General features: G+C 42.3%; 1 protein-coding gene across 1 annotated transcript in view; it reads right to left on the reverse strand.

The window, feature by feature from the left end:
* Nucleotides 1–543: 543 nt before the first annotated feature.
* The window catches only part of LOC149151894 (uncharacterized), a 48,059-nt gene continuing 27,303 nt past the window's right edge, over nt 544–21,299 (reverse strand). Inside the window, exon 3 of the mRNA XM_089440923.1 lies at nt 544–1,028. Within this exon, the coding sequence (XP_089297049.1) occupies nt 794–1,028 (235 nt within the window). The 3' untranslated portion in view covers nt 544–793. The remainder of the gene's footprint in view (nt 1,029–21,299) is intronic.

A 21,299-nucleotide genomic window follows, 5' to 3' on the forward strand; every position in this document is an offset into this window, starting at 1 on the left:
TCTTTACTTTTGAAGATATATATTTTAAAAGATAAATTTCAACTAATAATAATTATGAGGGAATTCTGGATAGAGGTTCACAAGTCACATTTGTAGTGGATGCGATGATTTTAGTTAGAATCCAATGGAGAAGGGTTTGGCATCAGATTCGCAAATGCATGTGAAAACTCAATAATGGACGGTTAAGCAAGATGCATGTACAAGCCAGATTATACTTGCGGAGTTGAACCACGTGTATGAGTCATGGATCCCTACCAGATACTTTAATATGGTAGGGACTGGTATGTTTGTGAGACCACATGATATATTTAATATTTAATCTGTAAATTCCAGTGCTTTCCCAGTTAAATTCTGTGCATTTAATTCGCCCAGTACAATCTATATATACAATCAGATGAATCTTTGGTTTGTGAGACCACATGATATATTTAATATTTAATTTGTAAATTTCAGTGCTTTCCCTGTCAAATTCTGTGCATTTAATTTGCCCAGTAAAATCTATATATACAATCAGATGAATCTTTGGTTGGAACTATAGACTTTGACACGAGAAGAAGAATAAGGCGGCCAATGCAAAACCGAGAAGAGCACACTTTCATAACTCTTCATAACGAATAACAAATAAATTTTCAGTGTATATTCTCTGCTCTCTCCCACTAAGTGGAGTTTCCATGAACGAACTCCAGGTATGTATGTACTTGACTATTGACTATGGAAAAAATGAAAGCAAAAATTTGTTTATAGCATTCTGCATTCGCTAAATTCATTAAAAACAGCAGTATGCCAGGCGGGTCTATTTCTTTTTCGCACTTCTGAGGTTCCTGATTGTCATAACGAGCTGCTGTCTTTCCCCTTCTACTTCTGCAAATTTGAGACTTATCTGAGAATACCGTTCTTGCATCTCTCTCAGTTCTTCTTCCATCATAGAATTTTTTCTCCTCAGTGCCTCTGCGTCATCCATTATTTCAGTCATGTCTCTGATGCCCTTCAGGGCTGCTTCTCGCTCCTCCTTTTGCTTTGTCATGGCACTGCGCAATCCATTTTAACAATTGCGTGTTAGGGCTCCGGAAAATAGTAGATAATAATATATAACAACTGAAGAGAAGTTCATTCGATACTATTTTTTAGAAAAAGTCTAAATGTTAAAGATGTTTGGTATAATCGTATCAGTAAGCAAGAGACTTAGAGTAATGAGGTCCCAGTTCACTGGACCTGATATGGTTCCAGTTCATGGTGTCTGTGGATCCCATGGAGATTGAACTAGTGACCATTGAACACGCACAAAAATCGTGAAAGCTATTAGGGTGGTTTTAAATGAACAATATAACTACCGTGTGGTGATTTCTGTCAGTCACATTCGCTAAACCCATTGGTAACAATGCATTTTGTCTAATCGAATTCAGATAACAGTCATGGATTGAATGAAAAACAGCAGGAAAAAATAAAATTCAAAAGCTCTACAGAGCAGACAAACATCGTTACTTTCTGTATGAAAAAACAATAGTATTCATCTGTGTTAGGGAGGACAACATCTTGGCTCCACATTGTCAAAAATTTAGCCAATAAATAGGGAAATCCACATTTAGAAAGGGTTAGTTTAGACCAGCATTTAGTTGAATCCATGCCTAGTTCCTATCCAATATACTAAACTGTCAGACATAACAGACTGACTGGCACTGTGAACTTGCATTTTGCTATATATTTCATTGAGCTATGTGCACGCTGCTGACATAGCAAGTTCTCCGAATGATTGAGACGAAGTGTTTGGAATGCCATATCTCATCAGGGTAGACAAGCTCTTAAAAAGCATTACTCTTTTGTGCATTTTGCTAATATATCCATTCGACATTTGTTTCTCCCTATGTTGATTTATTGGAGCAACAGGGCTCCCTTCAAATCTCTTAACTCAGAACTTCATAGTAGTAAAATTTGGTTACATTGTAATTAACACTCCATAAAGTCAAGATAGCGAAAATTCCTTTGATCAATAATTCAGTCTCCATGCTGCATACCTACTTCACCTGCTAACTCAGCTTCATAAATGTAGGTGGACAAAGTACAGTTATGAAATTCAGCTATCTTTTCCATATAGATCAAGCTGAGGGATGTAAGGTACTCACACCCTCTTACTTTCAAATTGGATACATATATATGGCAAAATGCAGCAAATAGACTCGTTATTTGATCTAACTAGAGTTTCAAGAACTTTTTGAAATGAAATTTTTAGGAATAAAGTGTTAATCACCACTTTATATGTATTTTAATAACTTCGGTTTACAGGTTAAAATTTAAGAGTAATGGTTAATTTCTGTCCAGATTTTAGTTTCCTACAGCTATTTTAAATTTTTATCCCAAAAAATTACTTTAATCAACAAATAAATTTTCTATTGTAAAATAAAATCTGAAAACTGTAAAACATATGTACTCTGGTACTTTTAACTTGGAAAATTAGCAGCGGAATTTTGCAGAAAATCAATCACAAAAAATAGCCACGAGAACCACTGTTGCAGGATCATTCCCCCTCTCCCCCCGCCCCCAAGGATCTAACGCCGGAACCGCGTCCCATACAGATCTGCGGCAGATCCGTGGTTCTGTTGTTTTGAGGTGATTCCTGGAAATCTGGAACCACGCGGGCCCGCTCCGCGGTTCCAGATTCCCAATCCGCGGATCCGGAAAAAGATCCGCTGCAGATCCGTAGAGGTTCAGGCATGGATCCACGTGGATCGCAAACATATCCAAAGGGAGACGAGCGGTTCTGCAGGGACCCGATTTTTAATTTTTATTTATTTTTGTTTAACTTAAGTTGTGTTGGGGCTTCCCAGACACTCCCAAGGTGCTCCCTTGATGCTCCTTAGATGCTTTCTAGATGATCCCTAAAAGAGAATGTCACTTTTAGTTAAATTTTTAACATTACCATGAAATGACTCAGGATGTTTGAGAGTGTTTTTAGCGTCATCGGACTTCATATGGAGAAAGTATAATTTCATATCCTATTCAAAATTCAGCAGACTTAACAGTTTTCATGAATTCAGGATCAATGGGATTGTGGCATTTCATTACATTATATCATGTATGAGGGTATGTGATTGACATTTAATCAAGAGCACCAAGCCCTATATGTACCATAGTGTTGGTGGTGTTAATTGTTCAACTCCTTTGTCATGGCCTTAGCAAAAAACTACCTTTCAATCAAGTCAAAATCATTGATCAAACATGTTTAAGTTTTTTCTACCATATTTTAAGCTTTGGATTAGGTAGTTTGATCAAAATTGGGCAATGTTGACTAATATCCCTAGGCAATTGAGGTAGAGGAAAGGCTAGACAAGAGGGGAAGAATCTAGATTCTAGATGGTTGATGCTCGAATAATTAATCATTGATGTACAATGGATGCCATATCTATCTTGATTTATGTACAAATATGCAGTTTTTCATATCTTCTACAACTATTTTGGTATTTTGGATGATTTTTTTAATATAAATGCGAAGAAAACATAAAATATAACATATATTTGCTTCAGAGACGCTTCACTGCCTAGATTTTTGGAAAACTACGCTTCTGATGTTTTGCTTCCAAAAAACGTCCCGATTCGTGCAACATTGATAAAAACACAATGAAATTGGCCCAACCAAACTATCCTTCATTATATTAGTCTTTGGAAAATTAGGAGCTCCCTTACGAGGAAAATTGGCCCTCAGAAATACAGAAATTACAGCAGAAATAAACCTGGAAATATTTAGAAATTTTCTAGCAGCAGCAATCTCCTTCCCGCCACGTGCCAAAACACCCTACTCGGCCCCCCACATGTTTCTGATCAATGTCCCTGTGCTTTGGTAAGTTTCTACAGCACTTTTCCTATGTCTTCAGCCTCTCAAACCTGTGATTAGCTCTCACAAGTCTGATGGAATCTCTCCAAATGAATGCGTCTTTATCCTCTCCCCTAGACTCCTTTTATAATTTCAAATTGAGCAAATCTCTAACCTTCAATCTCAAAGTGATAGACGGCTAGGATTAAATCCCAGCCCACTTAGATCAATCGCTGAGATTAGATCTAAGTCACTTAAATAATTAAATGTTTATCCTTAGAAATTTTCTCAATTAGCCAACCTTAATCAATTAAATTAATTAATATATTTTTCCTAAGTTAGACTTAGAAAAAAATTATATTAGTTATTCCACTCAAACAACCACCTAAAGAGGGCTTCTGCAGACAACACACAAGCCTATGCAGAAGAACTTCTGTAATGATCCTAAATAGGAATACAAGTGATAACAAGCAAATAATCTGTGCAGCAAATTATAAAAACGAAATATACATCAAGCATCCACAGAAAAGCTGCAAATAGGGAACTGCTGAGCCATTTTATTAAGTTTTTGAAGGCAAAATACAATAGATAACAAGATGGTGCACCTGGGCTTGTCTCAATGGACAAGCATGACCAAACCCAGGTGGGAAAATGGCTGAGCTGAAGGCTGCCCAACTGCTGCACCAATCTGCACTTCACTGCCCAGAAAACTGTCTCTCTGCTGAAGTTCGAATGGCTGGAAAGTGCACTTATACTGCCCAGAAAATTGTATGCTTTTAACCCTAGATTCCTTGGCCTAAACCCAGAAAAACCCAGAAGGGATTTTGGCTAGTTTGGACATATGATTTTCGACCCCCTTGGAGCCTCACCTCAACGGTAGCTACAAAACTCAGCCTGCTAGAAACTGCTTGTAAATCCTCTTGAAACCTCCTCCAAAGTGTTGAGTTCGCCTTTGCTATCCAACCCCTGACTTCCCGAATGAGCTCTTGGCCAAAATCACTTGCTCCCAAGCTCCACAAAAATTTGCTAAGTGGCCTCTGCGTTGTCTCTTAGCCCAACAATTCGAACTGCTGGAATGCTGGCTATAAAACCCAGCAAGAATGCTGGTCTAGTGTTGCTACCTCAGCGCTCTAACTCCCCGACAAGCAATATGATCTCTTTTGGCCTCAATCTCCCTCTGCGTGTTTCCTGGCTGCCCAGAAATACGCACTCCTTGCTTTGTGCTGGCTACTGGTGCTATGTCACTGCCCCAGAACTCCTGAAAACCCTTGTGGAACAGCCTCCCTAGGGCGGGCACGGATGGTCCCCCGAAGTAGAGGTTGAATCTCCCGCTTGAGAGACTCGTGGCTAAATAGCCGATTGACTCAGCTAAACAGAGTGAACAATTGAGTAGTTGTTTGCAAATGTCAAAGATGAAAACAAAATGAGAGTTGATCTCTCCTTATAACTCCTTGTACCTCCTTAGCCTCATGTGGGCCCCTCCATCCACCCATTTGACTTTCCCTCCAAGCTATTCGAACGGCTAATTCGAGCTCCCATGTGGGTGGCCTCCACATTCCACTAATAGCCAAATAAAGTTGATTTGGCCCCTAAGTTCCCAAGTTGAAAGTGTGGGGTCCTCTTCCTTAGTAAAAAATGTGCAAAATTGTGTAGAAACCCCTCTATTACTAATGTGTTTGAGAAGGGACATGACAGTCCTCCCCTCCCAAATGTTGCTTGCCCTCAAGCAACCTCAAAGCTAGGTGCTCCAATATGTGCTCATCCTCCTAGGTGGCATCCTCATTTGACAAGTTCTTCCAACGCACCAAGAACTCCCTGATGGTCTTGCTCCTCAGTTTCCTCTCCTTACTCTCCAAAATGGCCTTCGATTCCAACACCAAGTGGCCCTCATCATCTAGGGGTAGATCAACCACTACTGTCGCCTGTTGTCCCAACGCCCTTTTAAGGCATGAGATACGAAAAACATTGTAGATCCTACTCCCCTGAGGCATCTCTATCTCATAAGTCACCTCCCCAACTCGTCTAATCACTTGGTAGGACCCATAGAAGCGTGGTTGTAGCTTCTCGGCCCCTTTCTACTTCAGCGTGGACTGCCTGTAAGGCTACAGCCGGAGGTACACCAAGTCCCCCTCCTCGAAGTGTCTCTCTGTCATGTGTCAATCTATGTAAAATTTCTATTGATTTTGGGTTGTCATCAAATTATCCTTGAGAGCCTTGAGGATATCTTGGCTCTCTTGGACCTAGTCTTTGGCTTTTGGGGCCTGACTATCTCCAAAAACAATATCAACAAAAGATAATGCATCATATCCATAAAGAGCACGGAAAGGAGTCATATCGATGGACATGTGGTGTGTGGTGTCGTAGCAGTACTCGCCCAGGTGCAACCACCGAATCCAAGTCCTCTGCTGACCGACCACGTAGTTCCTCAGGTACCCCTCCAGCGACTGAATAACTCTCTCTGTCTGGCCACTATCTGAGGGTGATCGCTGGTGCTAGGAGTGAGCTCCGTCACGACCCGTGTGAAGAGTTCCTGCCAAAAGCCTCCCATGAATCTATTGTCCCTGCGCTCACTATGTTCTTGGGGAGCCCATGCAATCTGAAAAATCCCCTGGAAGAACAGTTCTGCAACCTGTGCAGCTGTGTACCTTGTGGGGATGGTGAAAAAGTGAGCAAATTCGGTCAACCTGTCGACCACTACGTAGATGCAATCCTTCCCTTGCATTGTGGGGAGCCCTGTGATGAAATCCATAGAAATACTTTCCCATTTCCCCTCAGGGATGGGAAGTGGCTGTAGCAACCCTTTGGGGTGGGTCAGATCCCCCTTGTTCCTCTGACAAGCCTCACACTCCCGTACGTGTTGCAGCATGTCCCCCTTGAGGCCCTTCCACTTGAATCTCTCCCGGACAACCATATAAGTTTTTCGGAACCCCTGGTGCCCAGACAGTGGTGAATCATGTGCTGCCTGGAGTACCCTCTCCCTCAATTGCAAGTTGGACACTAGGAAAATGCGCCCCTTGTAATAGATAACCTCATCCATCACTCGGTAGCACTCATCTGCATGGGTACCCTCCAATACCTCGCATGCCCTCCTGTCTTTGGAGTACTCCACCAACAACTGAGCCTTCCAATCATGGCAAATGCTCATGAGAGATAACCCAGTTGGTCTTCAAGATAGAGCATCGGCCACCACATTGTGCTTCCCCCGCACATACTCTATATCGAAGTCATAGGCCTGCACCTTGCTAACCCATCTTTGTTGCCTGTCATTGAGGCCCTGTTGCCCCATGAAATGTCGAAGACTGTTGTGATCAGTGTTCACTTGAAACCGGTTGCCCACCAAGTACTGACGGAACTTGGACAATGCATGCATAATGGCCAGCATCTCCTTGTCATATATGGAATACGATAGCTCATGCGGTAGGAGCTTTCGACTCTCGAAAGCAATGGGATGCCCCTCCTGTGACAATATTGCTCCAACTCCTACCTCGGATGCATCACACTCCACCGTGAATAGCTGGAAAAAGTTCGGAAGTGCCAAGACAGGGCAACTACTCATCACCTCCTTGAGGCGATCGAAGGCAACCTGTGCTCCATCCGTCCATGTGAAGGTCCCTTTCTTGGTCAAGTCGATCAAGGGTGCTGCCAGCTGTGAGAACCCCTTGACAAACTTCCTGTAGTAGGTGCAAATGCCCAAGAATCCCCTTAACGTAGTCACATCTCGGGGTACTGGCCAATCTCGGAAGGCCCGAATCTTTTCCTCGTGGACCTTCACCCCATCAACACCAATGATATGCCCTAGGTAGAGCATCTCTGTCAGCCCAAACTCGCACTTGGAGAGCTTGTCATAAAACTGTTGCTCCTCCAGAATGAGCAATATCTCCTCCAAGTGTTGGAGGTGCTCCTCCCGTGTCCGGCTGTAAATCAGAATGTCGTCGAAGAAAACTAGCACGAACTCCTCAATTGTCCCTGGAAGACATGGTTCATGCAGGACTGGAAGGTGGCTGGAGCGTTGGTCAGCCCAAATGGCGTGACCAGGAACTCAAAGTGCCCATAGTGGCACCACAAAGTTGTCTTAGGGATATCTTGATCCCTCACCTTGATCTGGTCGTACCCTGAACACAAATCAATCTTAGAGAAGTACTTGGCTCCTCTAAGTTCATCCATCATCTCGTCTATACGGGGAATGGGGTACCAGTTCTTCAGTGTCTTCCAGTTGAGGGCCCAGTAGTCAATGCACATCCAAAGGGTTCCATCCTTCTTCTTCACCAACACCATTGAAGAAGCGAAAGGACTGGAACTTGGCTTGATATGGCCCAATGCTAGCAGCTCCTGGATGGCCTTCTCTATCTCGTCCTTATAGGCCTTGGGATGCCTGTAAGGGGTGGTGATCACTGCCTGCACACCTGACTCCAACTCAATAGTGTGCTCAAATCCTCTGTCTGGTGGCTGCCCTGGTGGAATGTCCCCAAACACTACTGCGTACCTGTCTAGCAAAGCCTGTATGTCTGCCGGTGGTGGCTGAGCCTGTCCTCCAGCCTCTGAGATCCTCAGCTCAACTGCCCATGCAATGTCCCCATGTCATAAGTCTGCCTCCATCCTGTGGGCCAAAACTGTCTGGGGTGGATAAGGTTGCATGCCTCTCAAAACTACTAGTTTTCCATCGTGCCCAATGAACTCCATCTCTGGCTTCCTCCAATCTGTTGTGACTCGCCCAAGGGAATACAACCATTGGACATCCATCGCCATGTTGGTGTCTGGAACATTGACCACAAAGAAATGGTCTGTCATCGAGTACTTCCCCATAACTACTGTCAAGGAAGGCACATATCTAGTGCACTGTATGGTACGGTCACTTGGTACTAGGACTGAGAAGCCCTCGAACTTAGCTGTGGTGAGACCCCTCCTCTGGACCAACTAGCATCTATGAAATTGTGGGTGGCCCCATTGTCAACTAGAACTGACACCCTCTGCCCCTGTACAGTGCCTCTGATCCTCAGTGTCAAAAATTTGGGAATCCCGCATAAAGAAGCAAGAACTCCCCCTGTTGGGTCAAGAGATGCCCCACCCTGTGGAGGTGGTGGTGGTGGCTCTCTGTCTGCCGAACTCTCGCCATTTGCCCCACCGCAATCCTACTCCACCTCGTCCTCCTGGTCACTGTCAGAAAAGACCTCAATGTAGTGTGCTCTACCAGCAGTGCACCGATGGCCTGGTGCCCAGGGCTCTCTGCATGTGAAGCACAGCTTCCTCCTCTGGAGGTCCTTCCGTGTCTCCTCATCTAATTGCCCCCTCCCCTATGTGGTCCTCTGAGGTGGGGGTCTAGTCTCATGCCCCTTTTGTGGGAAAGGGGTCCATGCAAGAAATGGTGCTCTAGTCTTGGGGATGGCCCCCTGTAGATCTCTGGCACACAAGACCGCTTCTTGCAACGTGGAGGGTCTGCGTGACTTCACTAGTCCACGCAGGGGCTCAAGCAAGCCCTCAATGAAGGTATACACCCTCCTTGCCTCAGATAGATCCGGGACCATCATTGACACCCGCAGAAAATTTGAGATGTACTGCTTGGGTTGCCTGTTTGGCGCAGTTGGGTCAGCTCTCTGAAATGAGCCTTCGGATCTCTCTGATCAAATCACTCGACCACCCTCCTTGTGAAGTCCTCATAAGAAACCACGTGGCATGCCCTAGGGTGGTCAAGCCATGAAACCACCAATCATGGGCTTCCCCCTCCATGTGCAGCATGGCCATCTTAATGGCTTCCTTCTTTGTCATCCAATTGAGTTGGAAGTAGGTGTCCATCTTCTCAACCTAAGCCCTGGCTGTGCACTTGACAGTGCCATCGAAAGTAGGGAAATACATCCTCCCTATGGTCCTCCGGGACCATCACTGACACCCGCAGAAAATCTGAGATGTACTACTTCGGGTTGCCTGTTTGGCGCAGTTGGGTCAGCTCTTTGAAATGAGCCTTCGGATCTCTCTGATAAAATCGCTCCACTACCCTCCTGGTGAAGTCCTCATAAGAAACCATGTGGCATGCCCTAGGGTGGTCAAGCCATGAAACCACCAATCATGGGCTTCCCCCTCCATGTCCAGCATGGCCATCTTAATGGCTTCCTTCTTTCTTATCCGGTTGAGTTGGAAGTAGGTGTCCATCTTCTCAACCCAAGCCTTGGCTGTGCACTTGACAGTGCCATCGAGAGTAGGGAAATACATCCTCCCTATGGTCCTCTGCAGCTTGTAGTGCTGGGTCCCTTGTCCTCCATACCCCTTGTTCCTCTCACTCTACTTGAGCTTGCAGTAATCTCTGAAGGAGAGGGTTTCTTTAAAGTCTTCATCCATAGACTGCCACTCTCTGAAGTAATCTCCCATCTATGGGGGGTCTTCCTCCCTCGCAAGCTCGATTTGTGCTATTGGCACAAAAGAAGGTAGTGTAGCACGAGTTGGCACATTGGTTGAAGGGCGTTGCGCTGCTGGTGAGGGATGATCGAATGGCTGAAAGGCCCCAGAAGTTTCCCCAAATAGAAATCCTCTAGGAGTGGTCCTCTCTCTGTTTTGCAACTTGATCTCTTCCAGCGTGTCTTTCTGACCCTTGGCTAAGTCACTCAGGGCCCTCAGGAGGCTGTCGAAAGCCATCCCTTCCCTGCTCTTGGGCTCTGCCATTTCCTCCTCTTCTGCCACTGCTTTCCCCCTGTCCTCCGTATTTGGAGTAATCTCTAACTCCCTTTCTCTGCTCCTGTACCTTTGTCTACGGTAGGTGATGTTCTGCTGGTCCCCTTCTCTCATAGGAGACAATCCCCACAGCTGAGCCAAGAACTAGGCTCTGATACCACTATAATGATCCTAAATAGGAATACAAGTGCTAACAAGCAAATAATCTGTGTAGCAAATTATAAAAACGAAATATATATCAAGCATCCACAGAAAAGCTGCAAATAGGGAATTGCTGAGCCATTTTATTAAGTTTTTGAAGGCAAAATACAATAGATAACAAGATGGTGCACCTGGGTTTGTCTCAATGGACAAACATGACCAAACCCAAGTGGGAAAATGGTTGAGCTGAATGCTGCCCAACTGCTACACCAATCTGCACTGCGCTGCTCAGAAAACTATCTCTCTGTTGAAGTTCGAATGGCTGGAAAGTGCACTTATACTGCCCAGAGAATTGTATTCTTTTATCCTCGGACTCCTTGGCCTAAACCCAGAAAAACCCAAAAGGGATTTTGGCTGGTTTGGACCTCTGATTTTCAACGCCCTTGGAGCCTCACCTCAGCTGTAGCTGCAAAACTCGGCCTACTGGAAACTACCTGTAAATCCTCCTGAAACCTCCTCCAAAGTGCTAAGTTCTCCTTTGCTATCCAACCCCTAACTTCCCGAATGAGCTCTTAGCCAAAATCACCTGCTCCCAAGCTCCACGAAAATCTGCTAAGTGGCCTCTGCGCTGTCCCTCAGCCCAACAATTCAAACTGTTGGAATGCTGGCTCAGCTGGCTGTAAAACCCAACAAGAATGTTGGTCTAGTGCTGCTACCTCAGGCCCTAACTCCCTGACAAGCAATATGATCTCTGCTGACCTCAATCTCCCTCTACGTGTTTCCCGGCTGCCCAGAAATACGCACTCCTTGCTCTGCACTGGCTACTGGTGCTATGTCACTGCCCCGGAACTCCTAAAAACCCTTGTGGAACAACCTCCCTAGGGCGGGCACGGATGGTCCCCCGAAGTAGAGGTTGAATCTCCCGCTTGAGAGACTTGTGGCTAAACAACCGGTTGACTCAGCTAAACAACAGAGTGAACAATTGAGTAGTTGTTTGCAAATGTCAAAGATGAAAACAAAATGAGAGCTGATCTCTCCTTATAACTCCTTGGGCCTCCTTAGCCTCATGTGGGCCCCTCCATCCACCCATTCGACCTTCCCTCCAAGCTATTCGAATGGCTAATTTGAACTTCCATGTCGGTGGCCCCCACATTCCACTAACAGCCAAATAAAGTCGATTTGGCCCCTAAGTCCCTAAGTCAAAAGTGTGGGGTCCTCTTCCTAGGTAAAAAAATGTGCAAAATTGTGTAGCAGCCCCCCTGTTACTAATGTGTTTGAGAAGGGACATGACACCTTCCAAAGCTACAAAATCAATAGTAATCATAATATAATTAATTGTTCCAAAATACACAGACAATGATATTTAACTGTGTATTCCATATATATATATATGAATCGAATCATATCAATAGGCATGTTTATGTAAATATAACTATCTATTCCTTGGATAGATGGTATGAATATATAAGAGTTACATTTCATCGGGTATTCCCAATATTATAGCTTCATCAAGTATTGTAGCTCTACAGTAGCTTGTAAAATAGGCAAGCTTTCGTGATAGAGCCTATAAATTCAAATTTCTTGTCTTTCCAAATCTCCTTATAATCCGATTCAATTTGCTTTTTCAGCTAGTAAATGGCATTTCACTAGTGTAAGAAAGTCACGAAAGGTACTTTTGTTTTTGTGGCACCCATTGAACTTTTGGGTTCAAGGTATCATATCTCATCCACAGTATTTTTGTGTCCAGTTTTCTAACAGATAAAAATGGATATGGGGCTGTTGTATTAGATCAAGATGTTTTGCATTTTCAGAATGTCACATCATATTATATCCCTGATTTCTTCACAGGTAGTTTTCTCAACAACCTTGCTAACTATCCTTGAAAAAACAACAGATATATGATTTTCAATTTACTGACATCAGAAAACCAATAAATTTTTTTACTGCTCAATGTTCTCTGAAAACAAACAAAGTTCTCACTGGTCACTGCCTCTGTAAAAAAAGCTATCCCTCCCTAACAAAACTTGCAAAAGCAGAAATGGTTACCTTGTTTTAAGACTATTGTCCTCTGACAAATTCATTGATCTCCCATGCTCCACTATTTTGAGTTTGATGATCTGAAAACTGAGGCAATTGTGATCCTCTTCAGACTATTTTGCTATTTTTAGTTCATACTGTGCAGCTTCACTGTTGTAAGTTTGAAATGCCAAGAATACTTGATTTTAGGTTTTCATTTGGACTAATATATGCCTATGACTAGTTTAGGGGTTGGACTAATTTCCAGCAGCCAGGCTCTTGGACTGTGAGAAACATCCCTACTGCAGATTTTGGTGTCCACAATCCCTCTTCTACCAATTAGAGGGTGTCCCAGATCCAACAATGTATAGACCTTTCAAGATCTTGAACACCTTATAAAACAGCTCAGGTACACTCCATTAAAAGCAATACCCAATGAACACTCCACCATATGGTGGGACTATTTTCCATCTTCTAATTCCAAAATACAGCCACACATTGTAATCTTTTCACAACCTTGTAGAGATCTATTCATCCTAGCAACCAGCCATAGATTAGCATTCATTGCAGTGAGAAATCTCTCCTCTATCTTACTCCAGTGATCCCTTGACTGCATTGTGACCTTGTTATGAGTTCTTGACTAGATATTTCTATCATTAGCTCTTCTACAAATTAGGAGGTTTCCCAGATCCAACAATGTATAGACTAACAAATCCTAATATGAGCAGAGCTCAAGTAAGACCTTTCAAGAGCAGCTGCAACGCACTCCATTAATAGCAATACCCAAGAAAACATTCCACCATTCCGTGAGTCATCTAACTCCCAAACATCTTGATCATTTCACAACTTGTCAGAGATCTTTTAAACCTAGTAACCCATCCATAGATTAGCATTAACTGCGGTAAGAGACCTCTCCTCTAGCTTACCCTAGTGATCCCTTGATTGCATGGTGGCCTTGTTACGAGTTCTTGACTAGATATTTATGCCATCAACTTTTCTATAAATTAGGGGGTGTCCCAGACCCAACAATATATAGTCCAACAAGTCTTCAAGTAAGATCTTTCAAGATCTTGAACACCTTTAATCGAGCAGCTCCAGCACACTCCATTAAGAGCAATACCAAATGAAACACTCCAACCTTTTGGCAAGATAAATCTTCCATCTTGTAACTCCCAGACACAACCTTCACACACATCGTGAATTTCACAAACTGTCACAGATATTTTCACTGTAACAACCCCACGCATAGATTAGCATTCATTGTGGTAAGAAACTTCTCCTCTAGCCTACCCTAGCAATCCCTTGACTGCATGGTGACCTTGTTTCAAATTCTTGACTAAATATTTCTATCATTAAAGTAGTTATGGTTGGATTTCCTGGCCTTGCAACACTTTAGACAGTTCTTTCATCATCACTTCCTAACACCAAGCTTTAGCAAACTGACAATAAACACCAACCCAAGCAAATATGAAACATAGATTTTCAGTTTTTTGAGTGAGCCTGCCCCACAGCAATAGGACTGGACACCGTGGTACAACACCCAAATGATCAACAAAAACGAGTTCTTGATTGAAACTTTGTCTATCACTTAGATAGGTAGCTAGGTAACTAAGTATGTAGGTAGGATTCAAAACCATCCTCATAACTTATAAGGCAGATCCACTACTTTTTTGTAAAATTTGTGAACACTACATGTTTGAAATTTTTAACTCATCATTTTTGGTTGTATTTTCTTTTTTTGAATATAGGTAGACTTATTTTGTGCTTTTCCCTCTTTTTTACCAGAATGAGTTATTTGGGTCATTGTTTGAAATTGGTTTACATTGATTGTGCTAGCGTTTAGTTTGCGATCTGGTCAATTTTGTTATCAGGCACGTTTCTAATGGGCAACTGGGGACATGTACTGGTCTCCCTTTATCCTACAACCACAACCACATATATATAGAAGTTTGGCAGTGAACATCCAGTGCAACCTACTCAAATTCTATGTGAAATTTGTGGCATATCCATTACACCAGGTATCTTGAGCATGGGCATAAAACATGCCCAACAACAAACTTGCCATGTGGTAAAAGTCACAAATGGTTAGCCCCATTTCACATTTTTTTTTTTTTTCCACTCGACAAAGGTCATGCATTGTCCCAATTTCAAACTCACTAATCTACAGTTCAATTAAATTACATGCTTATCATCATTCATATTTATAGTTAAGAAAAGTGAAAAGTGAATATATCATAAATATGTGACAATCCTAATTAATGAAACATTTAATGGATATATTTTGAGCATCAATCCCAATGGGAGTTAACTCTCAAATGATTCTTTCAATCAACATATTTTGACAGTCAATCCCATTGAGAGTTACCTCTTGGGTGAAGTCAAAAAGGATGTGTGCCATCCAAAGGCATCCTGAGACGTACTCATATAGACTCATGATAGCCATCAGTGTTGAGAAATCTATAGGGCAATAGTTAAGATGATTTTCTTTTCATGATAATTGCTTGTGATGTCTTTTTACTTTTTCTTACTTTATTAGCTTCTTCACTTATTATTTTGTTCGAATATCATCAAACAACTACAAAACAAGAAGAACAATAGTACACAAGAACACAAAATGTAGGTTGCAAGCTAGTGCCAAGACCTCTCCATTTGAGAGGAAAACCCGCAAAATTTCTTCTTCTCATAGATTCTTCAATTTACGAATTCCAAGACCTCTAGACCAAGACCAATACTCTCCAAGATCAAGTCCAACCTTTTTGAATGATGTGCTTCCATTGTCCAAGTCAAACCTAGTCAAATCTCTCCCAGCAACACAACTTTGACCCCCAACTTCAGAATTTCGGCCTCTACTGCAGGTCTGAAATTTTCGCCCCCCCTGCAACTGCTACTGTATCTAACACGTGTGAGCGAAATTAGCCTTCCAAGGCCTCCTAGCAACTTTGCTTGTGTTACTTCCTTGTCTAGGGCTAGAAGGTGACCTATTAGACCCTTCTTCCAATAGATTTGATAATTTTCCAGCAGATAGTGAATTTCGGCCTTGAATTAGCAAACCCTAGCTTCTCTTCTTCGCATGTGTGAGAGAGAATGAGCCCAAAAACAATCTTTCTCTGTCCTCTTCATTCTTCGCTTGCCTTCTTGCTCTTCTCCTTTGCCTAAATGAGTGAGTAATGAATGTGTCTCAAGGAGGTTGAGTTCCCTCCTTTATATAGGCTTCTCAAGGTGGACGTGGCTCTTCAAAATAGGCCAACTTCCTAGCTACCAAGTTGACTTCGTCTTGAAGGGTATTTTGACACTTTTAATGATAAAAATAATTTTCTTTACAAGTTACAATGTGCCCGATGGGGTCTTCAACTTATGACAATGACTCTTTTGACTTCTTCACCTAGGACAAACCCTAGAAACATTCAATGGGTGCTTGACTTATAAAATAAAAGACCTTGAGCATGATACCCATGTTCCAAAAATAATAATAATAATTTTCTTTCATTTTACAATATAGAAGAATCAAAAGTACATTTCATATTTATGAAGACCAAACCTAGTTACTGCTGGCATTATGATACAAGTGTTGTCCTTGATGGCAACTCACTCAGAGGTATGATACAGGTGATGGCAACTCAATCAGAGGACAGATCTTAGTACAACAGGTCAAGAGAGATATATACGCAGGTTAACCTTGATGAAAGTGCGTATACACGCGGGTGAGAAGAACAAAAGGCGCGTATACGGACACACGCAGGTTCACAGAAGGAAAGGCGCGTACATGTCGGAAAACTAAGTTTTGGTCCGTGGTATTTTGGTATTGGTCCATGGTATTTGGTCTGAAGTGTTGACCCCAGGTATTGGGTCCAAGGTATTGGTTCAACATGGTTTTGGACCATGGTATTGAGAGAAGCCTAAACCTATATAAAGAGAAGATCATTAGGCCAAGGGCATGTGTGCAAGTGATGAATATCTGATGAAGGGTGAGATCTAGTATGCTGGTTATGGGTTGGTGATGTTGTGCTTGATCTGAATCAAGGATGCACCTATGCGGTTGATGATGGATGATGGATCGGGAACATAAGGCTTGGAATGTATTATCATTATGTGGTTTGATCATGGCTAGACTAGATCTGAATTATTGATGCATGTTTTATTGTATGAATGTTATGATCTGGGTATGACTGATGTCTGGAACAGCTGCAAAGTTATGAGTAAGTATTTGCAGATCTGTACGCAGGTTGGCTTTGGTAAAAGCGCGTATGTACGCTGGTTTGGTTCTTCATAGTAGTGTATACATTATGAGATATGATATTTGAAGTTGTAGTTGGATCTGGTTATTGTTGCAGAGTTCTGTTGTCTGTTCTGTGTTCTGGTGATTGTGTTGTTGACAGGGTTTCAGTGGTTCAGTATTGGGTGATTCAGAGATTGATGATGCAGGTATAAGTTGATGATTGTATTGCAGTGGTGATTGTTTTGTATTTATGGATCCAGTATGAAAATTTATGAAACGTGGTCCCTGGAAGATCGTAGAGTTCAGTAGGCCGGCGCCTACGTACTGGTAAACATATCGGCCAGTACAAGAGCCAGGGGGTTGTAGCTCCCTTCCAGGAGCAGCTGGAAAACGAGTGAAGGTTGGAGCCTTTAGTAGGCCGACGCCTACGTACTAGTAAATGGATCGGCTAGTACAAGAGCTAAGAAGGTTGTAGCCTTCTGCAGGTAGAAGCCTGCGTACTGGTATAAGACTGCACCAGTACTATTGTAAAAAGAAGTTTCTTATTAAAAGAAGATAGAGACGAATTGCAACAGGTGGTTTTCACCCACATTGGGTTTCCACCTTATATCATGGTGTTCATGTGTGCTCCTTATGTGTGATGATCTATTCTGTTTTACTGCACCTGTTTACTGTTAATATGGTTAATAATGTTCTGATGCACTCATTGAAGATCAACTAATTGAATCATAAGTTTACTGGATATACGCTAGTTGCATTAAACACAGTTGCGTATATACGCGGGTATCATTAACTGAAGTAGCGTATATGAATCTGAGTATGGAAATGAAAAAGTTATATTGATTAGATAATACTGATTCACCCCCCCTCTCAGTATTATTTCCAACAATTGGAATCAGAGCAGGTCCTTTGGTAGAAGCTTGATCGCTTGAAGGAGATCCGTAGAACAATGGGAAAGAAAGCGCGTCAGAAGAAGAAGACAGCTCAAAGGAACAGGGACAGCTTGCCATTAGGTGGAAGCAAGTATTCAGAGTCTGAATCACCTCAGATTGAAGATGAACAAGCAAATGGAGCATCAGATAAAGTCATAGATCAACAAGATCTACTTAGCAAAAGGGAGAGTGCCCTCAAAGAAGAAGTTATCAGCTTAAAAGCTCAGCTGGAATGTGCCTCTAGAATTCGTCAAATGCTGCAGGAGCTGAATGAAGAACAAGAAAAAGAGATTCTCAAACTAAGGCAACAAGTGGAAGAAGGAAGAAAGTCTGAAGAAATTTTGAAGAAGCAATGTCTGGAAAAGGAAGAACAACATCAGGTTGAGGTAAATATCTTGAAAGGTAAATTAGAAGAAAAGGATAAACTATTACGATTTCAAGACAGTACTAAGATTTTGGATGATATTCTTGGTAGTCAAAGGTCCCCTGCTATCAAAACTGGTCTTGGTTTTTATGAATCTGTTAAAGGTGAATTTCGCTCATAAGGTGAGGCAAGGAACTCTAATGAGAAATCTAAAATGAGAGGACAACAGCAAAGGAAAGAAATTTCTCAAAGAAAATCTTTTGCTCCAAATTGTGGAAGTGATAGACGATTATTTCCTCCGATGAATAATGTTGAATGTTATAATCTTGGACATGTTGTAGCCAGATGCAAAATTAGAAAGGTTCAAGACCGTCATACAGAAAGATCATCACGTTCGAGGTACTTTAAGGGATATTGTTTTGCTTGCAATATGTTTGGTCACAAAGCCATTGACTGCTACAGAAGGAATACGAAACATGTAAGATGTTATGCATGTAACAAGCTTGGACACATAGCAAAGGAATGCAGAAGAAGATTTTGGGCACCATAACAAAAGGAGAAAACATCATCATAGTTAAAGATATAGAAGAAAAAGGGAGTACAGCCAGAAATATGTGGCATAGCAGAGTACACAGACATGACAGACTCAGAGGAAGCTGAAAGTATGGAACATCAATGTTCTAAATCTCATACGTAGGTATAATGAAGACAAGTCGCGTATATACGCAAGTTAGACGCTGCATAGTCACGTATATGAGGTTCTGTAGAAAAGCAATAGTACAGAAGTCTGATATGGTTTAGTCACTGGCATATGATGGTTGGCACAGGCTCAGGGGGAGCATAAGCTTCGAATAATGCATTGTTGGCATTATGGATAGAAGTCCTTGGTGATGATGATTATTGACATATCTTGCTACTGATTGTTGATTGACCAAGAGAATGGATTGCAAATTAAGATGCTTATAGTGCAGATCATATAGTGTATGATAGTTGCTGATCACTGTCATGGTCTTGTTTAGGTCCTTGGTCTTTGTGAGTCATATGATATATCCTGTTACCCCACTATGCATGGGATGGATGATGTAATGGTTCTTGTGTTTGAAGTAAAAAATGGTGTATCCCCACTTGGTTGGGACATTGATGTATGTATGAGTCTTTAGGAAGGTCATTGGTAATGTATGTATAAAGTCATGTTATGCTTTTGCAGATTTTGCATGTCCTCAGGGGGAGCATGGACGGATTGGTACATCTTCGTATGTACAAAGGGGGAGCTCAATCAGAAACTTTAGCATGTACTTAGGGGGAGCATGGACAGCAAAATGTATATCTAAGAAGAGAATATCTTGGTCCGCCCTTTGCCCTTGATGTCAAAGGGGGAGAGTGACTTAGTGTGGTGGTTGCCATCAAGTCCAAAGGGGGAGATTGTTGGCATTATGATACAAGTGTTGTCCTTGATGGCAACTCACTCAGAGGTATGATACAGGTGATGGCAACTCAATCAGAGGACAGATCTTAGTACAACAAGTCAAGAGAGATATATACGCAGGTTAACCTTGATGAAAGTGTGTATACACGCGGGTGAGAAGAACAAAAGGCATGTATACAAACACACGCAGGTTCACAGAAGGAAAGGCGTGTACATGTCGTAAAATTAAGTTTTGGTCCATGGTATTTGGTCCGAAGTGTTGACCCCAAGTATTGGGTCCAAGGTATTGGTTCAACATGGTTTTGGACCATGGTATTGAGAGAAGCTTAAACGTATATAAAGAGAAGATCATTAGGCCAAGGGCATGTGTGCAAGTGATGAATATCTGATGAAGGGTGAGATCTAGTATGCTGGTTATGGGTTGGTGATGTTGTGCTTGACCTAAATCAAGGATGCACCTATGCGGTTGATGATGGATGATGGATCAGGAACATAAGGCTTGGAATGTATTATCATTATGTGGTTTGATCATGGATAGACTAGATCTGAATTATTGACGCATGTTTTATTGTATGAATGTTATGATCTGGGTATGACTGATGTATGGAACAGCTGCAAAGTTATGAGTAAGTATTTGCAGATCTGTACGCGGGTTGGCTTTGGTAAAAGCACGTATGTACGCTGGTTTGGTTCTTCATAGAAGCGTATACATTATGAGATATGATATTTGAAGTTGCAGTTGGATCTGGTTATTGTTGTAGAGTTTTGTTGTCTATTCTGTGTTCTGGTGATTGTGTTGTTGACAAGGTTTCAGTGGTTCAGTATTGGGTGATTCAGAGATTGATGATGCAGGTATAAGTTGATGATTGTATTGCAGTGGTGATTGTTTTGTATTTATGGATCCAGTATGAAAATTTATGAAACGTGGTCCCTGGAAGATCGTAGAGTTCAGTAGGCCGGCGCCTACGTACTGGTAAACATATCGGCCAGTACAAGAGCCAGGGGGTTGTAGCTCCCTTCCAGGAGCAGCTGGAAAACGAGTGAAGGTTGGAGCCTTCAGTAGGCCGGCGCCTACGTACTAGTAAATGGATCGGCTAGTACAAGAGCTAAGAAGGTTGTAGCCTTCTGCAGGTAGAAGCCTGCGTACTGGTATAAGACTGCACTAGTACTATTGTAAAAAGAAGTTTCTTATTAAAAGAAGATAGAGACGAATTGCAGCAGGTGGTTTTCACCCACATTGGGTTTCCACCTTATATCATGGTGTTCATGTGTACTCATTATGTGTGATGAGGTTTCTGTGGTTCAGTATTGGGTGATTCAGAGATTGATGATGCAGGTATAAGTTGATGATTGTATTGCAGTGGTGATTGTTTTGTATTTATGGATCCAGTATGAAAATTTATGAAACGTGGTCCCTGGAAGATCGTAGAGTTCAGTAGGCCGGCGCCTACGTACTGGTAAACATATCGGCCAGTACAAGAGCCAGGGGGTTGTAGCTCCCTTCCAGGAGCAGCTGGAAAACGAGTGAAGGTTGGAGCCTTCAGTAGGCCGGCGCCTACGTACTAGTAAATGGATCGGCTAGTACAAGAGCTAAGAAGGTTGTAGCCTTCTGCAGGTAGAAGCCTGTGTACTGGTATAAGACTGCACTAGTACTATTGTAAAAAGAAGTTTCTTATTAAAAGAAGATAGAGACGAATTGCAGCAGGTGGTTTTCACCCACATTGGGTTTCCACCTTATA

Source organism: Pinus tabuliformis, chromosome 9 (genome assembly GCF_031772625.1).
Source record: "Pinus tabuliformis cultivar Carrire ecotype Pingquan chromosome 9, CPIR1, whole genome shotgun sequence".
Classification (NCBI taxonomy): domain Eukaryota; kingdom Viridiplantae; phylum Streptophyta; class Pinopsida; order Pinales; family Pinaceae; genus Pinus; species Pinus tabuliformis.